A 27,030-nucleotide genomic window follows, 5' to 3' on the forward strand; every position below is an offset into this window, starting at 1 on the left:
GATACTTCAAATGTGTTGAATTTATATTCTCCCTCAATTTCAATCCAAACGATGAAATTTGTTCCTTTTCTACTGACAGCCACATTTAGTGTTTTGACTTTTTGATAATTTTCAAAGTAATTTTTGAAGCCTGCATTCCAAGCATTCAGTGTCCCTTTGCATGGCTCCAGTTTCTTTCCATCACTGCATTTACAGGACTTTTACACCTACAAACAACTCCCGCATAGGTGTAATTTTTTATCTCTGGATCTGCTGATGTTGGACCTGACTCCTGTTTGTGCATAATGGACATATACATTTGTTGATATTTAGTAAAGTTGTGAAATTTTCCCATCATTTTTGTATCCACACTATGCAAGAAGCAAATGACAAATACAGTTTTATAACATGGTGCTTATGGTTACAGGGCAGCGACAGCAGCTCTGGTTGAGAAGCAAAGCAGAGAGATGTTGGAGCTGATCAACGAGAAGCGTAGTGAGTACATGATGGCAGAGTCTCTGTACCTGGATGATGGAGATGGCTACACAGATGATGTGCTGCTACCATACCCCAGTCAGGCACCACAGCCAGCACCACCAGCTCTCTCGAAATTTGAAGTTTACAACGATCCTGTGGAGTTTGCTGATGTTGATCAAATTGCTATATCGGTTGGTATCTTTTAAGTTATTCCTCTTTTCTTACTTTAAACTCATGTGATATAATTGGGAAAGAAGACTATGTTGTCACTACCTCTTTGCATTTAATTGCTGTAATGTTCTGCTGATAACCTTATATTTGAGGTGCTAATAATTTACAAATGTTATTTTCAGGTTGCACAAGAAGACCAGAAGACTTTCACAGACTTGGTGAGACAGTTAGTTGGTCGATGTGGATCTGACATTGAAAAAGCAAGGTATAAAATTTGTTAGGATCTTGGCTTGTTCAATAACGTTGTTGGTTTAGTAATTTGAGTAAATCACTCTGTAATCTCATGTTTACTAATACAGTAATAGTGGTATTTCAGTGGGATGTGTGTCTGTGAGATGTGGAATGTTACCTGGACAAATGTTTTCTGAGTTAATAGAAAGAATAGGGAAACACTGTAGTCATAATTCACTGCAACTGACAACATTGTGCTTTTTAATAAATTTTCCATTCCATTTTCTCTCTCTTGGGACTTAAAAAACAGAGTAAAAAATTAAGAAGCAATTTACTGTTTCATATGATAAACTATTTACATTACTGTAATATATTTTACAAATATTTAATTTGACTATTTACTTTGTAAGCTTCACTGGTTGTTGCTGTAAATGCTTAACAGATCTCTCACAGGAATGAAGAAAATTTCAGAATTTGATATTTTACAATCACCAGGGAATACAGGAAAAAATAATGCCTGCCCCAGTTACATGTATCAAAGACATAAATAACATTGAAATCATTGAAAATTCACATGACTCATACACAGAGGCTCTATCCTAAATCTACTGTAAGTTATAAGAGATGGGCCAACAGCAAGTATCATTAAATTTCATGAGTAACAGTACTGACATAAGTTGCCACTCAACTCTTATGACAACATTTAAACATTTTCCCCTCTCTAGATAAAAGATGGGGTACATTAGGTCTGACATAGCTCAGAAAATATTCATTATCTAAACTGTCCAGTCTTATGTATTATGTTCTCTTTTTCATCAAACCACATGATTTTTGGAGGATTTAAGTGCAGAATTTTCATTATTTGCAATGTTGACAACAAATGAATAGCATTCTGAAATATAGGAGCTACATGTTAATATTTCCTTTTAAGCCTGTTTCATTAACTTAGCAGACTGGTGAACTGTCACTAGGCCACTACTGATTGGATGGCCATATCTGTCCCCTGGCAAGGTATACAGTTGTCCTTTAAGCTGTCCAAACACAGGTGACAACTTTGCCTTCATGTCATATCTTCTGTTCTCAGTTACCTCCTAACCACAATCATTTCTGCATACATTGGGCTTGTGCCAATTTAGTTAAGATATTACTGAATGATGTCATTATGTGAAATGTGATTTATTCCTCTTGTTACATACAATTTTCAAATTTTTAGACTTGATGTCTAGGAGACATGTCAAAATTTGCAATACAGAAATAAAAAAGATTACATTATTTTATACTTACATTTCTGAGATACTGTTACACAAATACGTACTGTAGTTTCCAGTAAGCAAAAAATAGAGTATGTAATTCCCTTGTTCCAATTGTGAAACTGTCCTCAATAAATTATTCAGTAGAACAACAACACTGTTACACCACAAGAGCAAAGAGAAATTTTTCATTAACAAAGATCCATTTTAAATATATTGTTGCCTTTTATTTTATTGTGGTTTTTAACCCCATATATTCTCGTGTCTGGGCCTAGAGTTTTAAGAGGGTGTCAGAAGTTTAAAATTCTCTCTGTGATAAGTGCTATAGTTGTAGTGGAAATGGAAAATGTCAAGAGTGTGTTGATTTTTAAATGTGAAGAACACCATCTCATATATGTAAATGAGGTAATAGATAATATTTTTAATTTTGTAAACATGTTCCTGATTATTTTATTTTTTAATACAAGAAGCTGCATGACAATTGCTTAATTTCCCAGAAGATTATGTCATAACAAATAATTGACTTGAAGTATGATTGTAACTCTTGTCATGCGAATGCTAAGCTGTTCAGTTTATTTGCTAAGTAGGCTATGTAAAACTTTCAATTTAAATTTTTATCAAGATTTGGGTCTAAGAACTGCACATGATTTGACTCTGTAATATCCTGACCATTGCAGATTATTTTTATTTCAATCTGTTATAATTATTTTGCTTCAAAATGCATCATTTTGGTTTTAGTTACTTTCAGTTTTAGTCCATTTTGATGGAACATCATACATGGTTTTCTTAAGTATTTTGGACACTTTCTTTCAGGAAATTCATTTGCAATTAGAACTGATGTATCATCGCAAAATTAGACTGAATCAGCATTTGTTCCAAGTGGTAGGTCATTTATGTAGAGAAGAAAAAGATAAGAACAGAGTATAGAACCATGTGGGACTCTTTGGGAAATTGTTTTCCAGTATAAGTAATTGTTTCGATTTTGAGTTACATTTACTCTTCATTTTTAACCTGTTAAGGAAGAGTTGAATGACTTTAAAGTATTGTCCCATATTCTATTTGGACTTTATGGAGAAGTTAGGAGTGGTTCACAAATGCACATCTGAAGGAACATTGTATCAAACTTTACAGACACTGTCAAATACAGACACTGCACTAATGTATCACAATACTTAGTTCACTGAGAAAAAAATCCATATTCCTTTTATTGAAATTCCTTTTGTACATGCATTTCCTGAAGCTTGTGAGAGCTCGATAAACAGAGCTGAATGATCTGAATTACCTAGGTCTGAGCAGTACTTATTTTCATTTTCAAGTTAGTAGTTTGTCATAACATTATCAATGTAGGACACCAACCTCTGTTTACCCTACTACCTTTGGTAAATGTCAACTTGACACCTGATTTCTGAAATAAGTCGCAAAATTTTGTGATTTCACTGCTTTCAACTAACACATTTAAGTCAAAGCCTGTTGCTGCAGTCACAACTTTTTTCTTACTTTCTTTCTGAAGTTTTTTTTTTAGGAGGAACTGGAATTTAGCTAAGAACACTTTTGTCACAGCTCATCCAGGAATTATATAGATTGCAATAATCACTGCATTCAGATCATTTAACTCTACAGAGAAACTCTCAGACACACTCGTCACTTAAATAATTAAAATTTTCTCTTCCTTTATAATTGATGAACTAACAAGAATGCAGGAGACTCCATGAGATTTGTTTTTTCTACAGAAGCTGCCAGCTACCTAAAATTATTAATGTTTTTTACAACTTTTATACAATCTTCTATTAACCAAAGTTTGTTTAGACAGATTGTTTTGATATTTATTCATAGAATTTGAAGTTCATCAGTTTAAGAGTATTTAAGGTTTGGAAGTTCTGCTGTTAAGCCACTGATATTCCATTGCATCAGTAGAACATTTTTGTGGTTGTATGAGCGCTCTTTCTTTGATATTTATAATTTTTATTTTCAGTTTGTATCTTTCCTTTGTCAGCCCCATCAGAATGTATGTTTCCCTTGCTTTTTAGGGTTTTACACATGTCTATAAACATTTTGTTGAAGTTTACAGAGCCTAAACTACTGTAAGATAGGCCATTTTTTGCCAGACATTTATCATTTAAAACTTGTTTGTGTAAGTAAATACTGTCCCAAACCTGTTACTGTGTTCCTTATTTAGGCTGTTGATATCGATGTCTGTTACCACTCTTCTGTGAATAATACCATAAATTACAAGCCTGTACATGATTTTCTAATAAGATTCCATGTTTCTCTCACTAAAACTTTCTAAATCATTATGAAACAGTTCTATATAGCTTTCTAAATGTATCCTCATACATGAGAGAGAGAGAGAGAGAGAGAGAGAGAGAGAGATTTTTGCATGCCTGCACACGAGGCTAAATGAAAACATTATTTTTCAGGACCATATTCAGATGGATTACAGTGAAGAATCTGAATACAATGCAGTTTGATGAAAATCTGAGAGGAGATACACCTATGGGTTTACTAAGAGGAATAAAGCATGGAACTGAAAGCTATCATGTGCTTTTCAAACGACTTTGCAGGCAAGAAGTTTTCCTGTTTTGAATCTTATTTTGAATATAATGTACTACAGAAAACAAACTACTCAAGGATTCTACCTATGTACCTATGTAAAAATGGAAATTAAAACTAAATTAAAAAGTTTGTGTCTTGCAGTTATGCTGGTCTTCACTGCGTAGTCATAAAGGGGTATTCAAAATCTGCTGGGTACCAACCTGGAGTTCGCTTTGAAGATAACAGATTTAGAAATTCCTGGAATGCTGTTTATGTGGCTGGAGCTTGGCGTTTTGTACAGTGTAACTGGGGAGCCCGGCATCTTGTAAATGCCAAGGAAGTACCAAAAGCTGGTAGCAAAGGAAAGTCTGACAGTTTAAGGTACAGTATTGTTTTTGCAAAGGAATATCAGTTATGGAGAAAAAACAAGAATGTGCTTAATATTTTGTCACACATCATTTATAACCAAAAATTTTGTAGTAAATTACAAATCTTAAAAATGAAGCTTGTCAGAAAAAGTTAAAGGTTACTCATTCTATAGCTTGAAAACATGGAGAAACTGCTGCCACCACAGTTTCTGTCAAACAAAATGGTAAAACAATATTATAGTTTCACACCAGCCTTCGAAGAAGTAGGCCAGTGGCAAGTAGTTGGATACAGCAGCAGTTCTCTAAATATGTTAATCATGAAATTATTTGTTCCATATGTTAATGAAAAGATAGAGAAAATACATTTAAATTTCATTATTGTGAAATGTTAACTGATACGTGAAATGTTAACTGATACGTCTCTCTTTCTGAAAATTGTGGTTCAAACTGCACACTATCTCAAAAAGACAACTGCTACCACTATTTTGCAGATCGACTTATATTCAAAGTTCCAAGTGTGACTATGTGATCATTGAATGTGTCAACATATGTTTCTGTCCATTAAAATAGTATAAGCCTAGATTCTCAGATATTTATCTTCCTGGTTTGTACTGTTGCTGGAGGGTTTGCACTGGTTAGCAATTTGGTAATTAATTTATTTTGCAATCAGAAGCTCTTCCTGCCAGTATAATTTTCAGTTAATGTAAGAGCAGAAATTTGTGCATGACTACAACAGAAATAATCAATTTTTGAAAACATAATATTACGGGATCGATAAAGTCTACTCACCAAGCAGCAGTAGGAAAATGCATACAAAGATTAAAGAAACATGCAAGTTTTCAGAGCTATTGGCTCTTTCTTCTGGCAGACGAATTGAAAAGGGAGGAACAGGGATGAAAGAAAAGACTGGAGAGGCTTAGGAAATGGGGGAGTTCAAAAAAGTCACCTAGAACCCTGGGTCAGGGGAGTCTCACCAGACAGGATGAGGAGGAAACACTGATTTTTGGGGATTGCACTGGACAAGCTTAAAGATGGAATATAGTGTAATAAGCAAAACAGAGATTATTGACTAAGCATCATGCGAGAGTTATTAAGGGCAGAAAGAAGTGGTAAAGGTGGGGCACAGGGAAAAATAAATGCGTCAGGAAATAAAAGAAGAAGAAAACTAAAAGAAATGAAGACAGGAATAGTTACTGAGAAGAAGTGTGGAGACAGAGGAAATTAAAGAAAGTAATAATGTAAATTAAGGCTAGGTGGACAGCAATAGTGAAAGACATGTTGTAACACTAGTTCCTACCTGTGGATTTCTGAGAAACTGGTCTTTGGGGGAAGAATGCAGATAGCACGTGTGTTGAAACAGGCACTGAGGTCATGGATGTTGTGTTGTAGAGAACATCTTGAAGTCCTCAGGTTTTCATATCTTGTCCAGTTCAGGCACTAACCATCAGTCCTTCCTGCTCATCCTGTCCAGTAAATCTCACTTGACTCACAGTTCTCTCCATTTCCTAAACATATTGGTCCTTTTCTTTCACCCCTCTTTCTTTCCCTTCAGTTCTTCTGCCAGGAGCCACGGGCTCCGCAAGCTTGTGTGTTTCCACATCTTTCGTGTATTTTTTCTCCTGCCACCACTTGGTGAGTAGGTTTTTACTTACCTACTCATATTATATTTTAAACCACTGATTACTTCCATAGTTAAAAAAAATGAAAGAGAGAGAGAGAGAGAGAGAGAGAGAGAGAGAGAAGGAATAATGAAACATAAGTATGGTCATTTAAAAAAATCCAACTCATTAGAACGTATCTATACTTGAAATAGAAATTTACTATAGTAGCATTTTGATTTTTGGTTCCATTGTTGAAAACTATTCTGAAATGAGACCAGACTAAACACAACAGTTGTTACAAGTGGACACTAAAAACTACATTGTGAAGTACCCAAAAATTCTTCTCGTTACCAGTTGTTAAAAGGCCATTTGCATGACTTTAGAAAAATATGATCTTAACTATCATTGCTGCATGGAGTGTAGTCTTTTGGTAAACTCGTGAGTGAGCAAGCGAGTCCTCACTCTGCTACCCAGCTATATCACAAGGTGCTTCTACATGCTGTTTCTCAACATAGTACCAAGCCTTCCATGGTGCGGGCTTTAAATCACTGTACAGATGCATCCAGGCAGCATGTATTTTTAGATAAATGTGTTAACTCTACTGGAATACAGAGGAAAATTGGCCCCTTCCAAGCACAACATTGTAGAGTAACTTACTTTAATGTATGAACAGAAGTCATAAGTCAGTGTTCCTGTATCTATTACAAATATAGAACTGATTTCCTGTTCACCTGAATGCATATACATCCATTACCTCCTCAGAAACAGATGGATATATTCTGTGATATTAAACACAATATAGTGCAGTTACACTGTAGAATTTAAGGCTTATTCCTACATTATGCTTCCACTAAGAGGCAGAAGTTTTCCTTGATGGGGTTCATTGAAATGCAGCAATTCTTGCTACGGGGGGAGAGTTCAAAAGTATTGGGGAATATATAATTTTTGGTCATTGTATTGGTAAACATTGTAATTCTGTCAGAGACAGCAAAGGACTTGGAAGAGCAGTTGAACGGAATGGACAGTGTCATGAGAGAAGGATATAAGATGAACATCAACAAAAGCAAAACGAGGATAATGGAATGTCGTCGAATTAAGTCAGGTGATGCTGAGGGAATTAGATTAGGAAATGACACACTTAAAGTAGTTAAGGAGTTTTGCTATTTGGGGAGCAAAATAACTGATGATGGTCGAAGTAGAGAGGATATAAAATGTAGACTGGCTGGCAATGGCAAGGAAAGCGTTTCTGAAGAAGAGAAATTTGTTAACATCAAGTATAGATTTAAGTGTCAGGAAGTCGTTTCTGAAAGTATTTGTATGGAGTGTAGCCATGTATGGAAGTGAAACATGGACGATAAGTAGTTTGGATAAGAAGAGAATAGAAGCTTTCAAAATGTGGTGCTACAGAAGAATGCTGAAAATTAGATGGATAGATCACATAACTAATGAGGAGGTATTGAATAGAAATAGGGAGAAGAGGAGTTTGTGGCACAACTTGACAAGAAGAAGGGACCGGTTGGTAGGATATGTTCTGAGGCATCAAGGGATCACAAATTTAGCATTGGAGGGCAGCGTGGAGGGTAAAAATCGTAGAGGGAGACCAAGAGATGAATACACCAAGCAGATTCAGAAGAATGTAGGTTGCAGTAGGTACTGGGAGATGAAGAAGCTTGCACAGGATAGAGTAGCATGGAGAGCTGCATCAAACCAGTCTCAGGACTGAAGACCACAAGAACAACAACATTGACAAATATGTCTGAAAGTATCTGTACAACATTAGGCATATTGAATATTTAGTCTGTTGTCAGCTGTTAAAAAAATTACATGTGTTTTAGTGGTATCAGCAATTGTTTATTTTGCATAAAAATCAATCAGAGCAATTGTATTAAATTTTGCTATAAGAATGGATTGAAGTGCATGAAAGTTTTAGGTATACTGAATATTGCTTTTGGTGAGTCTAGCATGAGTGAAACATGGGTTTACAACTGCTGTTTCGGTGAAGGTGAAGATGACAGAACGGGTCATTATAGGAGACAAAACATGAGTTCATGGATACTTTGTTGAAACTAAACCTCAGTCATCTCAGTGGTAACATTCTCGATTGCCAAGACCAATAAATTCTCAACAAATGTGGCCAGATGTGAATGTTATGCTTCAGCAGTGCTCTTCGATTCTAACTGTATAGTGCACCCAGACTTTTTGCCATAAGGTAAATCATTTAATAAGAAATGCTATACTTATACGTTCACTGCCATTTGCATGAAACAATACCAAATAGTTTGGATTTTTCATGGAACAATTATTGGTTTCTGCACCACAATAATGCACCTGCTTACACCTCGTTGTGTCTTATTGAATTTTTGGCCAAAAACAACACTGTGATGGTGCCCTTGCCCCATGTGAATTTTTGCTACCAAACATAAAGAAAACTTAAATGGCAATCTTTTTACAAACACAGATGAGACTAAAAATGCATCACTGAGACAACTAAATGATATCCCAGTGACAGAGTTCTAGAAGTGTGTCAGGAATTGCAAAAAGTACTGGAGTAAATGTATAATATGCTATGGAAAATATGCAGATGAGGATAACATTGATGTAGACTAACAAATAAACCCAGTATTGGGTCCAATATTCACTGTTAATTTTGTACATGTCGCTGAATGCCATGGTATTGCCAACATTTGCTAAGAGTAATGCTGTTCTGGCAGTTCTGCCACTATTTTCTGGCAGTTCTGCCACACTGTTTGCAGTCGATGCAAGTTTCACAAATATAAAAGAACTTATGGTCTTGCTCTTCCTTACTTGTATCAAGTATTTGCATTACCAGTCAATAACATCACTTCTCTCTGCCAATAACTTTCTTTTATTTAGAGATCTCTTTCAGGTAAATCCCATTTCATGCAATGTCTTATGCAAAATATCTTGCTGCCAAGAAAGATGTAACTTTTGTTTTACTGCAATAAGTAATCTGCATAACGTTAGCACAGTATTTTTTATTTATGCAGAAGTCCCCCATCATTTGTCAAACTACTAATTTTCAAAATCTGTTTACAATAATGGATTTCTTCCAAAAATTCCTTAGCTCTCTGTCTTGGCGATTGTAGTAAACCATATGGTGTATTTTTTCATTCCTTTCTGAAGTGCATTTTATGCCAAGACTGACTTCTGTATAAATCACAGCTCTTTGATTGGTACTGGAAATATTAGCCCTCAGTTCTTTTTGTGCCAACTCTTTAACACAAGCTGTAATAATCTTAGAGACAACCGAATGCTCTTTACTCTGAAGATATCTCTTTTTTGTATTATGCACATTTTCTTACACTATAGTATGCCTATTCATCACTTCTGGATAACTAAGTGTGTCACAAAATATATTAACTGAACTGACTGACTTTGGTAACTGAAATCACACAAATAGAATCACTGTAAATCACCACTTGTTGCATTACACTGCTGGACAGGAAATGGACAACAGATTTTGTGTGTCACTGTACCGCAGCCGCACAATTCTTTCGGGAAGGTCCACTTCCCCCATCAGACTATAGTAGAATGAGATTTTAGGAAGTAATGAGTTGTAACACATGATGTATCTTAAATGTCAATGAAAATAATCATATATCTAAAAATAAAGATGCTGTAACTTACCAAACGAAAGTGTTGGTATGTTGATAGGAGACAATAAAAAACACACAAACACCCACACAAATTTCAAGCTTTCACAACCTACAGTTGCTTCATCAGGAAAGAGGGAAGGAGAGGGAAAGACGAAAGGATGTGGGTTTTAAGGGAGAGGGTAAGGAGTCATTCCAATACAAGGAGCGGAAAGACTTACCTTAGGGGGAAAAAGGGACAGGTATGCACTCGCGCACACACACACATGTCCATCCGAACATATACAGTCACCTGTAACCAATGAAAATAATCAGGTTTTGAAAATACACTGTAATTGCATGGATAATATATCTACTAGCTTTTGGAGCCAGTGGCTCCTTCTTTGACAGAGGGGTTGAAGGGGAAGGAAGAGTCTTTTCCTTTCTTCTTTCCCTTTCAACCCTTCTGCCAGAAGCAGGAGCCACTGGCTCCAAAAGTTTGTGTGGTGAGTAGATTTTTTACCTATCCAATTACAGAAATTTTCAAAATTTCTTTACTAGCTTGCCTTGCCTTAGACCATTAATCCTTGCCTATGGAGATAATTAATTTGATTATTTGTGACAAGCCATTTAGAGGATACTGTGTCAGTGATATAATGTGTTCTAACACAGCACAAAGAAATTATTTCAATCCTTTACGTAGAAACATTTGTTATATCCATCACACAGTTCCAGTTTTGCACCAAGCGACTCACTTATCATCAGATTTAAAGAAATGCACAGGTAGGCAACTATAAAGTTAAGAGATGGTTCTAAGTTGGCTGAGAGAGCCGGAAAGACGTTACTACAAAGTTAATACTTTGGCTCATCCTCACAGGGAACAATGAAGTATTGATGACAGAAGATTTTATGTGCTTGATTACGTTAGGGGCTATGCCAAGCTACTCTTACAGGTCAGGTATCAGAAGAGAAGTCAGATTAAATGTGTATGTAGACAGTGAAGTAAATCTGCCTTCGGAAAATGTTGACAAACCTGGTAGGGATGTACAGTTAAAGAGTGACCATGCGGCACTGATTACTGCCAATCCATATTCCACTTAAATTAATCTATACATATGAAAGAAATAAAAGGTTAAGTCAAAATGGCAGAATGAATTAAGGGCCAAGTCTCACAAAATATATATCAGTGCTGATCAAATATAAATGGTAAAGTATGATCTCTATATCCATTAATCTAATGTAACAAACACAAACATACAAAATTCAAGCTTTCGCAACAAACTGTTGCCTCATCAGGAAAGAGGGAAGGAGAGGGAAGGACGAAAGGGTGTGGGTTTTAAGGGAGAGGGTAAGGAGTCATTCCAATATCATATGTCTGCTTGTGTCTGTATATGTGTGGATGGATATGTGTGTGTGTGCGAGTGTATACCCGTCCTTTTTTCCCCCAAGGTAAGTATTTCCACTCCCGGGATTGGAATGACTCCTTACCCTCTCCCTTAAAACCCACACCCTTTCGTCCTTCCCTCTCCTTCCCTCTTTCCTGATGAGGCAACAGTTTGTTGCGAAAGCTTGAATTTTGTGTGTATGTTTGTGTGTCTATCGACGTGCCAGCGCTTTCGTTTGGTAAGTCACATCATCTTTGTTTTTAGATATCTTTTCCTGGTGTGGAATGTTTCCCTCTATTAATTAATCTAATGTAAAGCGCTTCAGAAGAATTTTGCACATGTTTGCCTTTTAGGATAATCCTTGTAAGACATTTAATAGGGAATAATATCCTACAGTTGTTATATAAACTGGAAAACGTGAGTAAGCAAGTCAAGTTCCTGTCATTATTAAAGAATATACCTAAATGGTCTGTTCTTACCTATAGTTTGAACAGCTCTGATGTAACATCACATTAAATATGGGTACCAGAACTCACATTTTCTTATATAACTTCATTCTTGGGAGCTAACTGCGGAAAAAATGCATAAATAGCTTTACAGATTAAGATGTCGTTGTTGTTGCAATTTTCAGTCCTGAGACTGGTTTGATGCAGCTCTCCAAGCTACTCTATCCTGTGCAAGCTGCTTCATCTCCCAGTACATACGGCAACCTACATCCTTCTGAATCTGCTTAGTGTATTCATCTCTTGGTCTCCCTCTACGATTTTTACCCTCCACGCTGGCCTCCAATACTAAATTGGTGATCCCTCGATGCCTCAGAACATGTCCTACCAACCGATCCCTTCTTCTAGTCAAGTTGTGCCACAAACTCCTCTCCTCCCCAATTCTATTCAGTACCTCCTCATTAGTTATGTGATTGACCCATCTAATCTTCAGCATTCTTCTGTAGCACCACATTTCAAAAGCTTCTATTCTCTTCTTGTCCAAACTATTTATCGTCCATGTTTCACTTCCATACATTGCTATGCTCCGTACAAATAAATACTTTCAGAAACGACTTCCTGACACTTAAATCTATACTCGATGTTAACAAATTTCTCTTCTTCAGAAACGCTTTCCTTGCCATTGCCAGCCAGTCTACATTTTATATCCTCTCTACTTCGACGATCATCAGTTATTTTGCTCCCCAAATATCAAAACTCCTTAACTACTTGAAGTATCTCATTTCCTAATCTAATTCCCTCAGCATCATCCAATTTAATTCGACTACATTTCATTATCCTCATTTTGCTTTTGTTGATGTTCATCTTGTACCCTCCTTTCAAGACACTGTCCATTCCGTTCAACTGCTCTTCCAAGTCCTTTGCTGTCTCTGACAGAATTACAATGTCATCTGCGGACCTCAAAGTTTTTATTTCTTCTCCATGGATTTTAATACCTACGCCAAATTTTTCTTTTGTTTCCTTTACTGCTAGCTCAATATACAGATTGAATAACATTGGGGAGAGGTTACAACCCTGTCTCACTCCCTTCCCAACCACTGCTTCCCTTTCGTGCCCCTCGACTCTTACAACTGCCATCTGGTTTCTGTACAAATTGTAAATAGACGTTTGCTCCCTGTATTTTACCTCTGCCACCTTCAGAATTTGAAAGAGAATATTCCAGTCAACATTGTCAAAAGCTTTCTCTAACTCTACAAATGCTAGAAACCTAGGTTTGCCTTTTCTTAATCTAGCTTGTAAGATAAGTCGTAGGGTCAGTATTGCCTCACGTGTTCCAATATTTCTACGAAATCCAAACTGATCTTCCCTGAGGTTAGCTTCTACCACTTTTTCCATTCGTCTGTAAAGAATTCGTGTTAGCATTTTGCAGCTGTGACTTATTAAACTGATAGTTCGGTAATTTTCACATCTGTCAACACCTGCTTTCTTTGGGATTGGAATTATTATATTCTTCTTGAAGTCTGAGGGAATTTTGCCTGTCTCATAAATCTTGCTCACCAGATGGTAGAGTTTTGTCAGGACTGGCTCTCCCAAGGCTGTCAGTAGTTTTAAAGGAATGTCGTCTACTCCTAGGGCCTTGTTTTGACTTAGGTCTTTCAGTGTTCTGTCATACTGTTCACGCAGTATCATATCTCCCATTTCATCTTCATCTGCATCCTCTTCCATTTCCATAATATTGACCTGAAATACGTCGCCCTTGTATAGACACTCTATATATTCCTTCCACCTTTCTGCTAGTGAGATAAGCCTCTACATCCTTACATTTGTCGTCTAGCCATGCCTGCTTAGCCATTTTGCACTTCCTGTCGATCTCATTTTTGAGACATTTGTATTCCTTTTTGCCTGCTTCATTTTCTGCATTTTTATATTTTCTTCTTTCATCAATTAAATTCAATATTTCTTCTGTCACCCAAGGATTTCTACTAGCCCTAATCTTTTTACCTACTTGATCCTCTGCTGCCTTCACTACTTCATCCCTCAGAGCTACCCATTCTTCTTCTACTGTACTTCTTTCCCCCATTCTTGTCAGTTGTTCCCTTATGCTCTCCCTGAAACTCTGTACAACCTCTGGTTTAGTCAGTTTATCCAGGTCCCATCTCTTTAAATTCCCACTTTTCTGCAGTTTCTTCAGTTTTAATCTACAGTTCATAACCAATAGGATGTGGTCAGAGTCCCCATCTGCCCTTGGAAATGTCTTACAGTTTAAAACCTGGTTCCTAAATCTCTGTCTTACCCTTGTATAATCTATCTGAAACCTGTCAGTATCTCCAGGCTTCTTCCATGTATACAATCTTCTTTTATGATTCTTGAACCAAGTGTTAGCTATGATTAAGTTATGCTCTGTGCAAAATTCTACCAGGTGGCTTCCTCTTTCATTTCTTCCCCCCAATCCATATTCACCTACTACGTTTCCTTCTCTCCTTTCCCTACTATCGAATTCCAGTCACCCATGACTATTAAATTTTCATCTCCCTTCACTATCTGAATAATTTCTTTTATTTCATCATACATTTCTTCAATTTCTTCATCATCTGCAGAGCTAGTTGGCATATAAACTTGTACTACTGTAGTAGGCGTGGGCTTCGTGTCTATCTTGGCCACAATAATGCGTTCACCATGCTGTTTGTAGTAGCTTACCCACACTCCTATTTTTTTTATTCATTATTAAACCTACTCCTGCATTACCCCTATTTGATTTTGTATTCATAACCATGTATTCAACTGACCAAAAGTCTTGTTTCTCCTGCCACCGAACTTCTCTAATTCCCACTATATCTAACTTTAACCTATCCATTTCCCTTTTTAAATTTTCTAACTTACCTGCCTGATTAAGGGATCTGATATTCCACACTCTGATCCGTAGAATGCCAGTTTTCTTTCTCCTGATAACAACGTCCTCTTGAGTAGTCCCCGCCCAGAGATCTGAATGGGGAACTTTTACCTCCGGAATATTTTACCCAAGAGGACGCCATCATCATTTAACCATACAGTAAAGCTGCATGCCCTGAGGAAAAATTACGGCTGTAGTTTCCCCTTGCTTTCAGCCGTTCACAGTACCAGCACAGCAAGGCCGTTTTGGTTAGTGTTACAAGGCCAGATCAGTCAATCATCCAGACTGTTGCCCCTGCAACTACTGAAAAGGCTGCTGCCCCTCTTCAGGCACCAGATTAGGATAAATATATTGAATTTCAATTTTCTTTGTGTCCTGTTATGTCTACTGTGAGCAGACAGCATTAGGTACAGTTCTCTCTCCCAGAAATATTAATAGATTAGTCCACCTGCTTAGATGGGTGGTAACGCGCTCACCTCCCATGCAAGTGGGCCCGGGTTCGATTCCCAGCCAGGTTGGAGATTTTCTCCATTCAGTGGCTGGGTGTGTGTTGTCCTCATCATCATTTCATCCTCATCATTGGTGCGATAGTTACCCATTGGGGTGTTGACTGAAATAAGACTTGCATTTGGTGGCCGAACTTCACCGAATGGGGACTCCCAGCCAACAATGCCATATGCTCATTTCATTTTTTTTATTAATAGATTAGAGACCGGAGCCACTACTTCTCTATCAAGTAACTCCTCAGTTTGTCTCACAAGGGTTGAGTGCACCTTGCTTGCCAACAGTGTTCGGCAGACTTGGTGGTTACCCATCCAAGTGCTAGCCCAGCACGACAGTGCTTAACTTCAGTGATCTGACGGGAACCAGTGTTACCACTGCGGCACGGCCGCTGGCTTTTATTGTTAATGTCACTTCATTATTTTAGAGTGTTTGTCGCATTTCTGCTTCTGTTAAGTAATCATAAACATAAAACTTGCAGCGGTGAAATACAAACTAGTTTCAGATACTTTTTGTGAGAAAATAATTATCTGTGATTGAATGAATTTTTGCTTTCTTTCTTGCTCAGGTATGAATATGATGACCACTACTTCCTCACAGATCCACGAGAATTCATCTATGAGTTCTTTCCATTGCAAGCTGAATGGCAATTACTAAAAAATCCAATTACACTTCAAGAATTTGAAGAACTACCTTTTGTACGTTCTCTGTTCTTTCGATATGGACTCTATTTCCCTGATACAAACACCAAGGCTGTTATGTACACTGATGCAACAGGTAAGACTGATATATATAACTGAAGCCTTTTGTATATAATAAAAAGTGATGTAGTAGCAATATGATATTGGAGAGATAGAATCTGAACAGTCAGTATTTTTTTATCTTGTTACAAAGATACAGAGGATTTTTATTTTATTTGGGGTAAACACATTCACCTATAAAAATGTCTGCTGTCTGTAAACTCATTTTTTATTCTAGTAAGAAAAACAAATACAATAAATGGTAATTACCATTACAAACAAATGAAAGAAAGAAGTACCGAGCAAAATCTTACAACTTCAATTGCACCCAGTGTCACACACAGATCATTATAAGTGCAAGAAGAAAGGGCATAGTTGACAATACAGTAGGTGATCCATGGCCATTGTTTCTCTGCAGTCACAGTAAGCAGAATCCACAGGAAAGTGCCATTTCTGTGCATTACTCCTGGATCTTTAAACTCCAGAACAAAGGTGGTTGAGTGACTTGCATTTGATCCAATTCTGTTTATGCCCAGTTGGGAGGGAAAGGCCATCAGGACTATTCTCAACTGTTTTCTTGCTGTAGATTCTGCTGTTTGGAAGACTGGAGTGATCTTGAGGAAATTTCTTCTAGATCTAAACCTTGGGGCTGCTGGAACGTGCCCATGTAGCAGTTGGTTTTTCTGACGAGAGTGATTTGTTCTCTTTGTGCTGACAGTTACTTGACGACAAGTATCTGGTGGTGCTATGCCAGTGATTTGGTAAAGATTTACAAATGTCATAGGTCTAAGACAACCAGTAACAAGACTATACATCTTGTTTAGTACCTTGTCCTTGACGTAAAATATTGATATAGCACTTGTGTAGCACCAGCCCAATGTCACACTTCATTGGAGGATAAAATTAGTGTAGTAGCCAACACAATATGCAAAGTATCTTCCTACACCAAGTAAAGGCAAGAGCAAAGCCCCATTTTGCAAAGCAAATTAAAATGGCACTAACATATATTTGGAAAATAAAATTCCAGAAATGTAGAAAGTCCTTCACCCTATGAAAAAATGTAATTAAGAATATGATTGCACATTCCTTTAAGTATGAATAGTGTGTAACTATAATATCATACTCTTAGGACGATGTCACTCATAAATGTAAAACTGACTATAAATAATTTTAATCATTGTGCAGTAATTAAATTTTTATTTAATTAAAAAGTCTGTAACGCTTTATATTTCAATTGTGACTTTGTGTGTTTTCTCCTTTGATGAGATAATGAGCCCATAAGAATACCTGAAAATTGGGTTACTTTTGGATAATTTTTCTCTTTTGTGTCATAGACAAAAGAGGTGTAGAATTTTTGAAAATGATGTTGATAGATACAAAGTAGGTTAATTCTCAGAGCCATGTTCATTAAATAGGTTGTGTTTTTCACCGAGTTGGTCTCTCCCTGCCCCTCTCATAATAGTCGTGAGACACTGGAGAGATCAGAAGTGTTACAAAGGATGGTGAAGTATGACTCTCTTTGAGTTTGTTGCTCTACATAGAACATGTAGGCACTCAAGATAAGTAATGGTCAGAATTGCATACATATACACAATTTTTCTTATTCGGGCATTAGGCCCAACTACAAGGTGTTTCTGTACCCAATGCTTCATCTCCTTATGCTGCAGATATCATCACAGGCTATTAAGACAGACAGTACTGTCAAACTTAAACAAACTCATCAAGCTGAACTGCTTATATGTATCTATGCAATGTTTAGGTTGCATCATCATCAGTCCGCTATCTGAGATTGTGCTGATGTAAGTTATGGTGCTTGTAATACAAAAGAGTTAGTGTTATTTGATTTAGCACTAAGGCCACCAACTTGTGTAATTTCAAGCCTTCTTCCTTTCTGTTAAGTTGTTTTTGTGCCTTTGAATTTCCAGAGCACTTCTGTACATTCTAGCATAATAATGACTGGACATTGACAAATCTATAGTACTGAAGAATTTGGTGGTTCCCTGGCCCCAGAGTGTGATTTTATACTGCCAGTTTGTGTCTTGCTCCAGTGACACTTGTCTTCTATTCTCTAGCCAGATGTTAATGCTTCCTTTAGCTACGTGTGCAAGGGATTTGTTATTAGATTAGATTAGATTTACTTTCATTCCAATTGATCCGTAGTGAGGAGGTCCTCCAGGATGTGGAACATGTCAGAAAAACAACAATACATGACAAATATTTAAACTAAAACAAATAAGCTAATGTACCATTCCACAGGTCCCAAGTGGAATGATCGTCATTTTTTAATGAACACTAAGAGTCATTTTACAAATACTATTGCACTGAATTTAAAATAAAAAAGTTTTATATTTATTTATAAGGTAAGAAACATGTAATACAACTACTGTAATACTTATTTACAATGAACACATTACTGCACTGAAATGGTGCAGAAGTTAGATTATACTTACACACACACACACACACACACACACACACACACACACACACACACAAATTTTCAGTGAACACATTACTGCACTGAAATTGTGCAGAAGTTATGTTGTACTTATATACAAATCAGTTGGTTTTCCTCAGAAATTCATCAATGGAGTAGAAGGAGTTGGCCACCAATAAATCCTTTAGGCTTCTCTTAAACTGAATTTCATTGGTTGTTAAGCTTTTTATGGCTGCTGGCAAGTTATTGAAAATGTGTGTTCCTGAATAATGCACACCTTTTTGTACAAGACTAAGTGACTTTAAATCCTTGTGAAGATTATTCTTATTTCTAGTATTGATTCCATGAATTGAGCTGTTGGTTTGAAAAAGTGATATATTTTTAATGACAAATTTCATTAAGGAATAAATATATTGGGAAGCTGTAGTTAGTATCCCTAGATCCCTAAACAGGCTTCTGCAGGATGTTCTTGAGTTCACACCACATATAATTCTTACTGCACGTTTTTGTGCCCGGAATACTTTAGCTTGGCTTGATGAATTACCCCAGAAAATAATCCCATATGACATTATGGAATGAAAGTAAGCATAGTATGCCAGCTTTTTCATTTTTATATCCCCTATGTCTGACAAAATTCGCATTGCAAACAGAGATTTGTTAAGACGCTTCAGCAGTTCTCTGGTGTGCTCCTCCCAGTTGAATTTATTATCAAGCTGTAATCCCAAGAATTTAACACCGTCCACTTCTTCTATCTTCTTGTCATCATATGTTAGACATATACTCTTGGGACACCCCTTACAAGTTCTGAACTGCATGTAGTGTGTTTTTTCAAAGTTTAGTGACAAAGAATTGGCTAGGAACCAGTGATTAATGTCTACAAATATTTTATTGGCTGATCTTTCTAAGACTACACTTGATTTGCTATTTATTGCAATGTTTGTATCATCAGCAAACAAAACAAACTTGGCATCTGGTAATGTTACTGATGAAAGGTCATTGATATACACAAGAAAAAGTAAGGGCCCCAAAATGGAACCTTGTGGGACCCCACATGTAATTAGTTCCCAGTTGGATGATGCCTGATAGCTTGATACATGTCTCTTTCCTAATAACACCCTTTGTTTCCTGCCAGAGATATAAGATTTGAACCATTTTGCAGCATTTCCTGTTACACTATAATATTCTAGTTTACTTAAAAGGATATTGTGATTTACACAGTCAAATGCCTTTGACAGATCACAAAATATACCAGTTGCCTGCAATTTTTTGTCTAATGAATTAAGTACATTTTCACTGTAAGTGTAGATAGCCTTCTCAATATCAGAACCTTTTAGAAATCCAAACTGTGACTTTGACAGTATGTTATTTGAGATAAGATGGTTATAAAGACGACTGTACATTACTTTTTCGAAAATTTTTGAGAATGCTGGCAACAGTGAAATTGGACGGAAATTTGATGCTATTTCTTTATCTCCCTTCTTAAACAGTGGCTTAACTTCAGCATATTTCAGCCATTCGGGAAATATTCCACTGATAAACGACTGGTTACACAGATAGCTTAATATGTTACTTAGCTCAGAATCACATTCTTTAATTAACTTTGTTGATATTTCATCATACCCACTAGATGTTTTTGATTTTAAAGATTTTATGATGGACATTATTTCTGTTGGGGTAGTGAGGGTCAAATTCATATTATGGAAGTTACTTGAAATGTCTGGTCTAAGGTAATCCATAGCAGCATCTACCGAACCTGACAACCCCATCTTTTCAGTAACAGTTATAAAATGTTTGTTAAAAAGTTCTGCAACACTATACACATCTGTCACCAATGCATCATTTACTCTTAATGCTATTTGTTCCTCTTCATGTCTGGTTCTACCGGTCTCCTCCTTCACTATATCCCATATTGTCTTTATTTTGTTATCTGATATGACTATCTTTTCCTTGTAATATATTTGCTTTGACATCCGTATTACAGTCTTTAATATTTTGCAGTATTTCTTATAATGTGCTATAGCATCAACATTGGAAATGTTTCGGATTGACAGATACAGTTTTCTTTTTGTTTTACAAGATACCCCTATTCCTCGAGTAATCCATGGCTTCTTTGTAGACTTTGCTCTAACCTTGGTAAGTTTTGGGGGAAAGCAGTGTTCAAATAAGGTAAGCACTTTATTAGCAAAAATGTTATATTTTTCATTCATGCCATGAGCACTGTAAACATCAGTCCAGTGAATGTCTCTGAGGAGTGTCCTAAAATAATCAATTTTTGGCTTACTGATTACCCTCTTGAGCTCAGACTTAACAGATTTTATATCCTGTTCAGTATTAACATTTAACAGAAGGAACTGCATGTCATGGTCTGAGAGGCCATTGACTATTGGTTTTGTAATATAATTTTGTTCATTTGACTTTTCTATAAAGATATTATCAATGGCTGTTTGTGAGCAAGTGGTTATCCTAGTGGGGAACTTTACTGTGGGAATTAAGTTGAATGATAGTGTTACTAACTCAAATAGGTTCTTATTGGGAGAGTCTTTAAGGAAATCTACATTGAAATCACCAGCAACCACTATTTCTTTGTTTTTGGTTGTTAAATGGGCCAGTACAGCTTCAAGGTGGTTTACAAACAGATTAAAGTTACCTGCAGGTGCTCGATATACACTTAATATTATGAAAGATTTTTTGTGAAAATCTAATTCTGTTGCACATGCTTCCATATGCTGTTCTAGGCAAAATTTATGAATGTCTATGTTCTTAAATTTATGACAGTTCCTGATGAATGTGGCAACTCCTCCTTTCTCCATTTCTGATCTACAATAGTGAGATGCTAACCTAAACCCTGTAACACTTAAAAGTTCTATACCAGTGGTCACATGATGTTCAGAGAGGCAGATTATGTCAGCTGGGTTTGAAGACTCTAATTCATCTATGCAGATAGTTAATTCATTAATTTTATTTCTCAGTCCTCGAATATTTTGATGCAATAAAGATAGCTGACATTTCACATTGACTGACTTAAAATTGGATGGAGTTAAAATATCTGCTGACAGTTGAAAATTCTTAACCAATGGCTGTTTATGTTGATGTAATAAGCTGGAATTATGTTTTTTGATTTCTTTCTCAAACTGAAGGTTTGTCTCAGTTCTAACCTCTCTTAAAGTTTGTTTTCTTTCTGTCCTCCCTACCCTAAAAAAGGGTCTTTTCTGAATCCTATAACCACTGGTATTTTACCACTCATGACAGTGCCTCCCCCCTTTAACTTTCCTGCTATTTCCCCAGCCAATTTACCCTTCCCCTTCCTGTTGAGGTGAAGGCCATGCCTAGTATAATCCCACCTACTGACAGAATCAACATGAACCACACCAATGTGTGACCCCGCACCCGACATGAGCAGCTGTTCCAGCTCCAAATTAACTCTCTTGACAGAAGAGTTCAAATGAGGTCGGTCATGGCGCCCAAGAACAGATACAAACTCAACACTGGTATGCCTCGATGCTGATGCAATCTTCGCCAGGTCACACTCTATGCTGTACCCAGGATCTCTGTCAATACTGTTACCTGCCCCACCCACTATAACCACGGTGTCTTCCTTAGTGAAATCTTTGCAAAGTGATCCTAAATCCTCTGTCACCTGCTCCAGACCAGCACTAGGTTTAAAAAAATTGGTGACCTGGTATTCTGATCCTAGTTCATCCTGCAAGAGTTGGCCAACACCTCTTCCACCTGTGGCAAGCAGCTAGCATAGAACCTTTGTACTGTTCAAATATTCATGGAACTTTCTTGTCTGTTTGAATACTGTGTCAACACTGGTTTTTAGTACCCTGCTGACATGATCTGTGACTGTTTTCAAGAATGTGATGAAAACTCCTTCTTTAGCTTGTTCTGTTTCAGTAGAGCCTCCAGATCCTTCAGGATGTAGTGCCTTATTTATCTCTTTGTTAGAGTAGCCATTTCCTTTTAAGGCAGTTTGTGTCTAGGCAACACAAATAAATTGGCTGTAGCCAACAAATTTGCTTTCTGATACTATAGTTTTATCAGGGTCCGATCATTACTATGATATGATGTACACAGAGGCCAGAGGCCATAGAAACTACAAAGTATGAAAACAACTTTAGCAGAAAGGAAGGAGAACTGAAATTAAGCAAGTTAGGGGTGACATTGATAAATAAAGTAGACAGTGCTGACCCTTCCGCATTACAAGCTCCATAACATACTTCAGTGCAACTACATGATCTTAGGAAGTGACATCACTGCCTGGCTATTGCATGGATATGTATACACAGTTTAAGTTCGAAACTACTATCTGAGACTTTAAATCCTCCTATTACATCTCCAGCATTAGGAGACAAAACATTAGCCACAGAAACTTGCTTCCAGGCCATGGCCTAATGCTTATATGTGAAAAATACAAGTACTAGAAATGAAAGTCTGTTTTGCAGCCTTGACTGCCCTGGCATTGCAGCTTTTATGTGTACATCTGAATGTTAAGCAGAACTATTATGTTCCACTTCTGATTGTTGATCACAAAGGAACTTCAGTAACCACAAATTTCCAGTGATTTTTCCCACTACTAGGAAACACAAATCTGCAAATGGATTTACATAATAAACATACTGAAATGTAAGGGGTGTGACTCCACAAAAAATATCAGTGTTTGATTTAACATGGCACACATAGGTGAGAGGTACCCATCCATTGCTTTTGACTGATTACTTCATTTACATTTTTTCCATGTATGGGCTCAAAAAAGAATATGCTTGTTGGATTTCATTTAAATCTATGTGTCCACTTAAATTACTTTCAGTTTGTTGTGTTACCCCTATCATTTAATTGAGCATCAGTAATAATCCCTGTCAATAGCATTAATGAATTTCATCAGTGTGTAGGAAGACACATGTCCAATGCCAGTATATGAGAAATGAAAATATCTCATATTAAGCAAAAATAGAAGAAATTAATTTAATAAATAGCTCCTGAACTGTTTGGGGAAGGACTGATCACAACTGCATATTATTTTCCTCTCTGCCAGGCAAAATACTGCTACTATTTTTTTTCTGATGCAGTACTTCTACCTGATAACCTAGTGGCAGTTATGTCAGTGTCCATCTTTTTTTAACAGCAGCTGGCACATGTGCCTTCACTTGCCTTTTCATCTTTCAGCATTATTACTGCAGCATTAAGCTGGCAGAAATTTCACATCTTGTAACATTCTACACACACACACACACACACACACACACACACACACACACACACACACACACACACACATTTTGAGACAGAAAAGGATTGGCTTGTTACCAGACACAATAAACTGCAGCAGGGCTGAAAACAATGAGACAAAGACGTTGCACAGTAAGTGTTAGGATTTAAAAACAGTTTTTTTAATCAACAGGAAAAAAACAGGACACAGGAAAAAGAAAATCAGGTAAGTGCAGACAGAGAATAGTTTTAATTAATGCCAAATTAAGTAAAGGGAGGAGATTAATGAGAGGGTAGGAATATAAAAATAAATGAAACACAGTAGTTCAGCTCATGAGCTCACATTGTTCTTCAGAGCCCAAAGACACACAAGCAGTTATATAGTCATGGCACCACAGATTTATTGTGTGTTTTTGTTTGTTCCAATGATGCAAAAGTTTAAAAGTCAAACTACTATGTCTGTTCTCATTTATATGCCAACCCGTCACTCAATACCACCACTACACAGAAAGAGATTATCTTTACTCATTCTACTGTTTGTACTCCCAACTACCATTTTTCTTTATATTAACCAACCCAAATCCTCTACTGTGAGCTCATTATAAGCAGGAGATAACATGGCGCTCCTCTGAAGTGTTAAAAGGAGCAGCTCCAAAAGATTTCAACGGGCACAAATATAACCTGAAATACTTGTGATGGTCTGGAAGAAGACCACAAGCTCTGGCAAGTAACCAACTCATCTAGCATTGACCTATTTGGAGAAGATCATAGAAGATAAGAAATGGACGTGCAAAGAAGGTGGAAGAGGCAGCAAATCTATCTGCACCGATGAGATACAATTAGATATGCAACATACATGGAATCATGTTTTATACACCATTACAAACAGCATTTATATAATATTGCTTAGAAAAAATGAGAGAAAAACAGAAATTGATATAACATTGGGTTGAACATTTGAATTAAATTTTTCATTGTACCAACTGTATAATAAAGGTAGTCTGTGCATCATACTTGCTAGCTAAAATAAATCACAGAATGCTGGCAGATACTAAATATACGATAGAGTAAGGAAGGAAAGAAGAATGGTTTGAATTTAATACCCCCTGTGAAACAGTCATTTTGAATTGAACATTTGCTTGGTTTGGTAAGGATTGGGAAGGAAATCAGCAATGGTGTATCGAAGGAACCATTCTGACATTTGTGTGAAGTGATTTAGTGCAACAAAACACCTAAATTTGGATGGTTGAACAAGGATCTGAAGCTTGTTCTCATAAACAGAAGTTTAGTGTGTTAAACACTACGTTATCTCACTTGTAATCAGAGCAGGAATGGGTCAGTACACAAATGAAAGTGAGAGGAATGAAGAAAAGATGTGGAGAAAAGTGAGAAGACAAAATATGATGAGAGAGAAAAGAGCTATGTAAGACATCTGATAAGGAGAAGAGAGAGTAAATGGCTTAATCATCATCATTCCTCTCCATTGATTATTTGGGGATGTTCATTCAGTAATGTTGATCAGAAATTACAAGTCAGCTGACAGATTATGTCTGTGCTCTCACATCACTCCAGATTATAGAAATTTACTGATGGTGTACCTGGAAAATGTGGAACTAGAACGATGTTATGCAGGTTCTACAACAGGGTGACCTACATAGATGAAACTCATATTATAAAGAAGCCTGTCTGTGGACAATTCTAGTCAATCTTACAAGGAGACCTTATAGACTGGGTGGGTCTCTACGATTCTCTTCATACTTACAAGATTTGAAGGTTGGTATCTGAACATCAGTTTTTAAAGCACTGCAATATAAAAGAAGTAAAAATGATTTGTGAGCACTGTTACATACAAAACAGTTTGATATATTGTTGCTGGCATGTGAATGTGTAGCATAATAGGACTGTAAGTGTTAAGTTGCTGGTTTGAATCTCACTTGTAGTTTTTTTGTGTTAATTCCGTGTTTAGTAATAAGTGAAAATGTTACTTAACAAATATGAAACCATAATTATATAACTAAAAGTGGCATATTTTTAATTACCGTTTGTATGAAAATGCAAGTATTCTCAAAATAATTAAAATTTTATGTAAAAACATGAAACTTCAAATCCAAATAAAATAATTTTTTTATTTCTACTATGGTATTGAAGACAAGAAGGCATTTCACATGCCTGAATGAAATTTTGATTTGTTTTCATTCTGGTAATTAAAAATAAAAACAAGCTATTTTTATTAAAAATTATGTTTCCATATTTATTAAATAACATTTCCTTATGGAATTTAAATAAAAGCAAATAGACAAATATTAGATTAGAACTAGTGACTTTACAATTACAATCTCTTTTGTTGTATGCATTCAATTACTCTTGTATTTGCTAATGTTTTATACTGGAAATCTTCAAAGATGATTTGTTTTTAAGAACTGTGTTACACTGCTTTAGGAAAATGGTGTCTGGGCATTGACCTTCAAGCCCTGTAAGTGTGAAGAAATCAAAAATGGCCAGTCCTTATGGACTCATTAAGAGTAACAAATCAATGAAGCATAAACACAGTATCCCTATCATTGAGTAGTAATGACATGGACTAGAATCAATCGTCTTTTACATGCATACCATAATTCCCATAAGACATGCCCTGAAATGAGATCAACATCACCCGAAATATTTCCAAACCTACTAGCATTGACCTCTGCCACTAATTAAATTTAGGTACTCCTCCCTCCATGCACAATACATTCGTAAAGAGGTTTCTTTACACCATGGCTATCATCCATGTTGGTTAGAAAACTTACTGAATGCATCTCCCTGATACTTTACAGACCAGCACTACCAAAACTTGCATAACTGAAACAGGCTACTTGTTACAGCATGTACAATATATGACTTACAAGCTACAGTCAGCATTTTATGATTATAACTCATTAAAATTATAGTTATTATTGTTTACATTGGTAGTACTTTAAGTTTCCATTTCGTTAACTCACACTGGAATATAGAATCAAGAATATTGTCACTTGGTTCCACTACTCAAGCTATTTAGATATGTTCTACCAATATCCATAAAATCACTTTTTTCCAGCCCTTATTATAGGAATTGATTCTTCAGCACTTTCAAAATTTTTTAATCCTTTCGCCTCCTGTTCTCACTTTCACCTATCTTCCTCTGTCATATTTTGTCAGTCTTTTCAACATTTTCTCTCTCTCTCTCATTTCCATTTATTTTTATG

The 27,030-nt window shown here is 36.4% G+C and overlaps 1 protein-coding gene across 1 annotated transcript in view; it reads left to right on the plus strand.

The window, feature by feature from the left end:
- The window catches only part of LOC124798171 (hillarin), a 544,164-nt gene that overhangs the window by 508,295 nt on the left and 8,839 nt on the right, over positions 1-27,030 (plus strand). The window contains exons 4-8 of the mRNA XM_047261455.1: positions 407-647; positions 810-892; positions 4,526-4,669; positions 4,803-5,021; positions 15,990-16,198. Coding sequence (XP_047117411.1) covers positions 407-647; positions 810-892; positions 4,526-4,669; positions 4,803-5,021; positions 15,990-16,198 — 896 coding nt within the window. The remainder of the gene's footprint in view (positions 1-406; positions 648-809; positions 893-4,525; positions 4,670-4,802; positions 5,022-15,989; positions 16,199-27,030) is intronic.

Source organism: Schistocerca piceifrons, chromosome 5 (genome assembly GCF_021461385.2).
Source record: "Schistocerca piceifrons isolate TAMUIC-IGC-003096 chromosome 5, iqSchPice1.1, whole genome shotgun sequence".
NCBI lineage: Eukaryota > Metazoa > Arthropoda > Insecta > Orthoptera > Acrididae > Schistocerca > Schistocerca piceifrons.